Raw genomic sequence first — 8,102 nt, forward strand, 5'->3', positions numbered from 1 at the left:
GTCTCCGGGGTGCTCGCGTGCTGCTCATCCCCTTCACTGCCTGCCGCTCCGCGTCGTGTGTGGGAGAGGGAAAGGCGCTGCTTCGCTTCGGACGCGGCGTGGACCTGGAAAAGCCAAAAACCAAACGGTAGCGCTGCCCTCCGGGCCGCGCGCTCTCTGTTCGGCGAAGGGGGTTTTCTGGTCTGCCGGTGCATGCAGTTTGAGTCAGTCGTAAGGTGCGAGCGGAGCCGAGCGGAGCGTGGCGGAGAGCAGCGGGACAGGACCGGACTTGTGTTTGTGAAGGCTGTGGTGTTTGTTGTGGAGTGGAGTAGTCTGCTCGGGCCGCGCGCAGTGTGCCAAAGCCACGGCAAAGCCGTGCTGCTGCCATTCCCGTCCCCGCCCTGTGTGACAGTGCTCGTGTGGATATTTCGTGAGGCGCCATGTCAACGATAAAGGACGACCTTTGACGACAACAGATTGGAAGAATCTGTGTGCATGTGTGTGCGTGTGTGCTGTTATCGGATACAATAACAAAAACAAAAAGAACATGACGATGGCGATGATGGCGTCCTGCAAGTACGCCATCGTCTTGCTGTTCCTTCTGAGAGCGACGTGCAGCTACCCTGCTACAAGTGAGTATTTTATTTTACCGTTTTGTTTTCGGGGTTGTCATCGTTCGCGAGTACTACGTACGTCGCTTGCCTCAGCAGAGACTCGCATCCATGTTACGTTATTGTTGTTTTGTTTTGTGTCGTCGCTCCGTCGGTTGACACCCTTGTTTGTGTGCGAGGAGGGAAGGGATGTCCTGTCGCGGCCTGCCCGTGGGGTGACCTCGCGCCGCGACCTTGTGACCGGGTCAAGCCACATGACCTGGTCAGCAGGGCAGGCGCCGGCGCCTGTGCTGCTTACTGCCCCCCTTCACATCCCCTCACACTGCGGCCGGAAGAAGTCGTTAGGTTGTCGGATCGGGGCCGGGATGGGAAGCGACGGGGCTTGGCTGGAAACCAGTTCCGCGGCCGTTCTTGGAACAATAACTGACCCTCGCGCTCGCTCCCTGGCGCCCTGCTGCTCTCCCCAGCTCTTCCTCTTTCCTGGAAATTCGCCTTTACGAATTTTAGATCACGGCACAGAAAATAAATCTTCCAGGGAGGGGGTATGGGCATTCCCTTGTGGGTAGCCGAGGCCTTTTTAAAGCTGTCCCCTCTCACGGCTTCTGCCGCTGGAGTGACTAAACGGGGATGGGGATTTGTTATGGAAATGTGTAATCCCAAGGTGCTCCGTCTCCGCCTCCTCTCTCCGCCCCCATCCGTCCCCGGAGGCGACACGGCGCCATGCGACGCAATGCGAGCGACAGAGAGGCACGTACCCTCCTCTTGTGTGGCCGCCGGGGCCGGGGCTGCCAGATCTGTCGATAACGCGCGACCTGCCCCGAGCGCGCTTAAAATTAAAGACGGAATTTCGTCTCGGGGGAGCCCCGCCCCGCCGCGCGCTTAGTGCTTAGTGCAGCACAGACTGGGACAGCATTCCCCGTGAATATCTTAGTCCGTCATCACTTCGTTTGGCGTACGTCACGTCACGGGAGCGCTTTAGAAGACACAGGACGTGCGCGACCAGGGCCCTCTTGTGGTGCGCGGGGTGCGGCGGCACCAGGCGGTCCGGCCGAGCGGTGGCCAGCAGCGGAGGTCCTCACCCTCCTAACCTCACTCTAATGAAATTACCCCCCCCCCTCAACGCCCACCGAGCCACTCATAGAAATTTAAACGACCATCGCGTCCTTAATAGCGCGGGGCTTGTCAGAATCAGCTAAACTTGATGAAGTTTGAGCTGCTGGTGATTTGGGGGAGGGGGAGGGGGGGAAGTTCGGCAAAGTATTCCGGCCCCCGCCAGCGCTCCCCTCGCACTTGCTCCTCGCACTCCGTCATGACAGCGGAGCTAACCGACAACCTCGCCCGCCCGCCTCCCGAATTTGAAAGCCGCGCGCGCCGAACTAGACCGCGCTAATGTCGGCGGCATCGGCGGCGGCCAGGTCGCGAGCGCAAAGTTAGTTTTGAAAAGTTTGAAGATGTTCCCGCTTTCCTGCCGATTGGGCGCGAGCTCCGCTGCGCCTCGCCACGGCGCGGCTGGCGCGGCGCGTCGGGTGTGCTACGCCACGCCACGCCGCCACTCGTGGTCGTTACCCGGGTTCCCCCTCCACTCGATCAGCTGCTGGGGGGGAAGAGGAGGGGGGGAGGAGGTACTGCTGCCGCATCTGGCTGGGCGCGACGGTGCCTGCCAACAAGATGCGCTGGTGGTGTAATGGTTAGCATAGTTGCCTTCCAAGCAGTTGTTCCGGGTTCGATTCCCGGCCAGCGCATTCATTTTCGTAACGCGGAGGATTTCCGCGCTCGTTTAACGGCACGGCAGTCTGACCTTGTCCAGTCGGGATGGCCCACTCAGCAAGAAGCGCTGGTGGTGTAATGGTTAGCATAGTTGCCTTCCAAGCAGTTGTTCCGGGTTCGATTCCCGGCCAGCGCATCTCTTTTTCCCCTTACCTTCTTGCCGAGCTGCCTTACCAGCAGCAGCAGCAGCAGCAGCAGCAATACATTCAATTAGGAAAGGGCTCCGTTAAGAAGCGCTGGTGGTGTAATGGTTAGCATAGTTGCCTTCCAAGCAGTTGTTCCGGGTTCGATTCCCGGCCAGCGCATTCCTTTTGGTTACAGTAAAGTTGTTCGGAAAATAAAAAGGGGTTGCTTTTCAATGTTCAATTAAAATTGTTACCCGTTTTGTTTTTTTTTGCAGCATTTTCCGCGAGTAACCTCGCAGCCCGCGGCGGGCGGTCCCTACCCGGCTCAGTCTTGCGTCTAACGCACTGGCCGTGGTACGCGTCGCTGACGCCGCGACGCCCCGTCTCGCTGATCTCGGCGCCCGCGTCGCCCTGGGGAGCGTTCTCGCGCCCCCTCTCCTCGGCGCCCCTGCGAGCGACGCCGCCCGTCTGGGAGCTGCCGCCGCCCCGGGCGACGCCCGTCTGGGCGCTCCCGCCGCTCGTCACGCCCGTCCACGAACGGCGACCCAACAAGTAAGTGGAGTAACTTTATAAAATTAAAAAGATAATTGCAATAATGTTGTTATAATTTTTAATTGAATTGTAATGTTTGCCCGCCTGCGCCCTGTCCGTCCGTACTTACGCCTTGAATTTTCTCATTGCCAGTGACTTTGTCGTGATATCCTTGGCGCCGTCTTCGAGCCACGTCGCCAGCCGCCGGCCCACCCGGTACGACTGGGTGCCTGCGTCGGCGGCGCCGACGCCCAGCCCGGAGGCCGCGGCGGCCGCCCTGACGCCCACGCCGCAGTGGGTGCGCCTGGTGACGGGCGGCACCCCGCTGTACGACATGGTGGAGACGGTGCAGAGCGGCGCACGCCCCAACCTGGTGATCCGCCGCCCGGCCACCAGCCGCATCCCCATGACCTCTGGCCGCCCCAACACCATCACGACCACTTCGTAAGTAAACCGACAGTGAGGTTCGCAAGCGGGCAATTCAAATTCATCCCCAAGAGTGCGACTAATTTCAACCCCTCTGCTATTTTCTCAGACCGTCGTGGCCGTCTTCGCCGTTCCCCGCCGCAGTGGGGGTGGTCCCACTGCGTGGAGACCAGCCGGCCGGGGCGGAGGAGGCTGCAACAGGTGCGGCAGCTGGCCCTGCAGCTGGCGCGCCGCCGGACCGGAATACAGAAGGAGGCCCGCTACGTGACGTCACCACCACCACCCTTGCACCCGAGACCAGCACCGTGTTGGACCCGATCGCGCGCCCCGCCGCTGCCGCCGCGACGCTCTCTCCTTGGTCGGACGTCACAGCCACCACCAATGAACCCAAGACCAGCACCGAGCCGGAGCTGACTGTGCGCCCCCTCGGCGCCGCGACGCTCGCCCCCTTGACGGACTTCTGGACCACCGCGTCCACGGACAGCACCTCCACGAGGGACGAGGCGGCCACCACCCAGTACTCGACCATTGTGCCGACTTCGCCAACCACGAGCGAGGTAGTTTCGACTGCGTCCGAGCAGCTGGGAGACACTTCAACCTTTGCCCCCTACGTGGAGACCACCACAGCGGTCCCCCACGTCACCGACTACACCGTCACGTCGACGGCGAAGACGAGTCTGACCACTGTTTTCGTACACCCTGCAGCCGACAACATCGTCTTTGACTCTGTCGAGTCGTCTGTGGCCCCGGACTACCTGACGCATGCCGTCACCCAAACCACCACTCAGCAATCGTCTGCCCACGCCCATGTGACGAGCACTGATTCTGTGACGAATGCCGAGACTCCTTCGGACCTTGTCACTCATGGCGTGACCACGATTCAACCAGCTTCGGACAACAGCGAAAATAGTGACATCTCTACAACAACGGGATACCTTTTCCATAAAGAAACTGTCACTGTGACGGAAGCAATTGAGGCGACTAATCCTGTGTCCGAGTATGAAACCATTGTGACCACGGATAGTTCTGGGTACCAGTCGACCACCCCTGTGTATGAAGACACCGTCGCTGTGACGAACGAGCCCGTTGTGACAACGGCTCAACCCGTGTATGAAGGCACCACCGTTGTGACGAACGAGCCCGTTGTGACGACCGCTCAACCCGTAAATGAAGATATCACCGCTGTGACAAGCGAGCAGCCACTGATAACGGGTCCTCCTGCGCCCGAGGACGCAGATGTGACTTCGACCACTCATGCACACCTGACACCGTTTGTGACCGCCGACCCAACTGCGGCGACTACTGAAATCCTGGATACAATCGAGATAGAGATTAATCGAAGAGGCAAGCCTGACGTGACGGAGAGCACTACCGCTGAACCGACAACCGAAGCCTTCAGTCCACTAGCCGTGGAGGCCATGGACACCACCATCCCACCGTCTCAAGAGACCACCACCGCAGAGGCGGTGCCCTACGCGGTCACAACGGACGCCAATTCAGACGCCTCATTCACTCTCTCAACCACCTCTGCAACTTCAGAGGTTTCCTGGATTTTCACGACAGAGGCCCTATCGACCACCTCTGCCTCGACAGAGGCGTTTTCGACCACCTCTGCCCCGTCGACGGATGTCTTCCCTACCACCCCGGCAGAGCTCTACTCGACCTATTCGGCGGTAGGGTTTACGACTGCTACAGAAGAAGTTCCATCAACCACATCTTCGACCGAGGTGCACTCGGACCCAATCGAGGTCACCACCCCGACGACGCTCCCGTCACAGGACTACACTACAGCGGGGCCCTACACGGCTCCGGTTGAGCAGACGACGCACACCGTTGAGGCGCTCACGACCAGCACCGGCCATGAAACAACTTGGACAGAAGCCTTCACGGCGACAGATTTCCCCGCCTCCTTGACCGCGGAGACCGCCACCCCAGCCGCTCTCACATCAGCGCAGCCTTACAACCTGGAAGGCGCATCCACAGTAGCGGACTACACCACCGCGTCGCCGAGCGACTTGTCAACCTTGTCTTCGGAAGTGTACACTGTGGCTTCTGCGGAGACTTTCTGGACGACCTTTTCGACCCAGCCCGGCCCAGAAGAAACAATTTCGACCGTTTTCACAGAGGGCCCTTCGACGCCTCTGACCGAGGGTAGCACTGGGCTGGACTACATTTCGCCTCCGCTTGGAGGCGACGCCTACACGGCCACCGTCATCGTGACGGAGTCCCCCACCGTCACCGAGGAGCTCGTCTCTACCACCCCAGTCTCAACGGACAGCACCGCGGCCTACTCGCCGCAGGCCGCCACCGTGGTAACGAACCCCCAGGTCGTGCCTAAGGAGACCGTCCCAACGTCCGCCCCCGTCCAGGACTTCAACTACTATGACGGCGTTGCCTTCGAGGATGGCACCTCCCTGGGCGGCTCCCCCGCCGACGGCTATATCCCAGACTACGACACCAGGTCGGACGAGTACGACGGCGACTACTTCGCGGACGCGGCCAGGCCGAGGCTGCCGCTCCTGCCGCCGGCCTCCAGCGACACCAAGGGGCTGGAGATAGCGTCCCTGGTGCGGGAGACTCCCGCCCCGCCCAAGCAGGAGACCCAGAGGCGCGGGGACATGCCGCTCGAGGACGACGACGAGGACGACGAGGAGAGCAACGACGTCGGGTTCGGGTCCAGCTACCAAGCCACCGTCCGCCTGACGACCACGCCGAAGCCCGTCGTCAACACGCCCCGCTACGGCGGCGACACCTTTGAAGGTCAGATGTTGCGCCGGATGGCCCCACTCGTGGTGAGGCAGCTGCACATGGGGCACCTGTCCGACGAGGACGTCACCCGCCTCAAGTACATCTTCGGCCCCATCTGGCCCGAGGTGGAGGAGTTGGCCCGGGCCGTAGGAGCATCGGGCCCCGCGCGGGCGCGCAGGGACACGGCGCGCTACCCGCACTTCAAGAAGTGGCGCGGGGAGCACCGCGAGGGCGGCCTCGCGCGCCGCAGCACCACGGCGTCGAGCAAACGTCCGGCGCGTCGGCCGGCCCGCCAACCCACCCGTCGCCGGCGCACCAAGAAGCACTCCAAGCGAGGCCACAAGCACGCCAACAAGGCCCACCCGGCTAAGCAGGACGCCAACAAGACTCACCCGCCCAAGCAGGACACCAATAAGACCCATCCGCCCAATCAGGACGACAAGACCAATCCAGCCAAGAAGCACGTCCGGAAGCCCAAGCAACACAAGCATCACGTTAAGCCTGAGGTGAGTCCCTTGTCCCTTATGAATAACGCGTCACCAGTTGTGGAATGGCGAGTCTAAAGCAAAACCATTTTAACCGATGTTCAGGCTGCCGAGAGACCCAAGCGTTCGATAGGCGCCCTGGCTGCCGAGGTCGACGCCGACCTGGATGAGGAGTACGACTACGAAGAGGACAAGGACTACATGGGCGACGAGGACTACGACGAGGCGTAAGTTAACTTCATTTCCCGTTATTTTGCTGACGCGTTTTGTACTGAGCCTCCGTGACGGAAATGATTATTAACATGTGTCTATTTTGCTTGCAGTGAGGACGAGGAGGAGGGTGACGGAGAAGACTTAGGTGCGGATGCCGGCGACGAGTACGAAGAGGAGTACGAGGATGATGGGGACGTTGCTCCACCGCGCATCTTGGACGACGACAACCCCTCCGTTATGGAGCTCCACTACCGTGCCAGACAGGCTCAGGGTTACGTCCCCGAGGAGAAGACGTCACCTGTCAACAAGGACCTCGCCGAGGCTCAGGCAGAGAGCGTCGAGGAAGACATGGCCATGGATGTGGCAGAGTACGAATACTACTGATGTATCTTATTTGGATCAGTTTGACAAGCTGAGCTGCTTGCTCAGTGCAAGAACGCTACATTTTGTGTTCTGCTGTTAAGCTAAGACTAAGGTCAAAGAAGTTGACGATAGGCAGAGGAAATTATCAAGTCAATCCGTTGATAATAATAATTGGAATGAAAGTACAAAATTAGGCTTTTAATGTGGAAGAAAGAGTCAGAGCAATAGTTGTAATCATATGTTTTAGCGTAAGATATCATATTCAGCTGATATTTAAAAAAAGAATTTTAAGCAGTGTATTTTACCCAGACTTTGTATAAATAATTTGTCAGAATGATAGTGCCGGCGTTGCTGTTCTTTTTATGCAAGTACGTAATTTTTAATTTGTTAAAAACATACCGCCTTCGGTGATTTTGTAAAAGAGTAAGATTTTATATTTTCCACATAAATATGTTTAAGTCTAAAAGTTGTTAGAGTGTACATTCGAAACATTGAGTAAGTTATTTCTAAAATACTTTTACATGCAGAATGTTACATCATGGTAGTTAATGGCATGATTCTTTCGACGAGAAAGTACCTTCACTTTCCATTTAGAATTGCATTTGAAATAGCATGTGTATTTATGTTAATGTATTCTGTCTCTTCATGTAATTGTATCCAGTAATAAGTTAATTAGCTATACCTAAAAAAAATGATCTCATGTGCTACTTTGAATGTGATCTAGTTTTAACAATGTTTGTCAAAAGATTTTGGCAATGTGATCTCTACATATCTCTTGATTTGTAAATGTAAATATGAGTTTAATACTAGATAGTCTTTCAATTATTCAAATTTCTCTTCTGTGAAATGTGATG

The 8,102-nt window shown here is 57.7% G+C and overlaps 1 protein-coding gene and 3 non-coding genes across 4 annotated transcripts; all 4 read left to right on the forward strand.

The window, feature by feature from the left end:
- Positions 1-59: 59 nt before the first annotated feature.
- Positions 60-8,102, forward strand: LOC113205402 (mucin-5AC-like; the record flags this gene model as incomplete). The annotated part of the gene is given in 6 exon segments (XM_026421012.2): positions 60-611; positions 2,758-3,034; positions 3,167-3,457; positions 3,549-6,693; positions 6,778-6,899; positions 6,996-8,102. Coding segments are annotated over 6 exon segments (4,194 nt in total). The 5' UTR covers positions 60-526.
- On the forward strand, positions 2,261-2,332 carry Trnag-ucc (transfer RNA glycine (anticodon UCC)). Its single transcript has one exon. It is a non-coding gene; the product is annotated as a tRNA-Gly (tRNA).
- On the forward strand, positions 2,422-2,493 carry Trnag-ucc (transfer RNA glycine (anticodon UCC)). The gene has a single exon. It is a non-coding gene; the product is annotated as a tRNA-Gly (tRNA).
- Positions 2,591-2,662, forward strand: Trnag-ucc (transfer RNA glycine (anticodon UCC)). Its single transcript has one exon. It is a non-coding gene; the product is annotated as a tRNA-Gly (tRNA).

This window comes from Frankliniella occidentalis, unplaced genomic scaffold, assembly GCF_000697945.3.
Source record: "Frankliniella occidentalis isolate FOCC.00 unplaced genomic scaffold, Focc_3.1 Scaffold2060, whole genome shotgun sequence".
In the NCBI taxonomy this organism is placed as follows: Eukaryota; Metazoa; Arthropoda; class Insecta; order Thysanoptera; family Thripidae; genus Frankliniella; species Frankliniella occidentalis.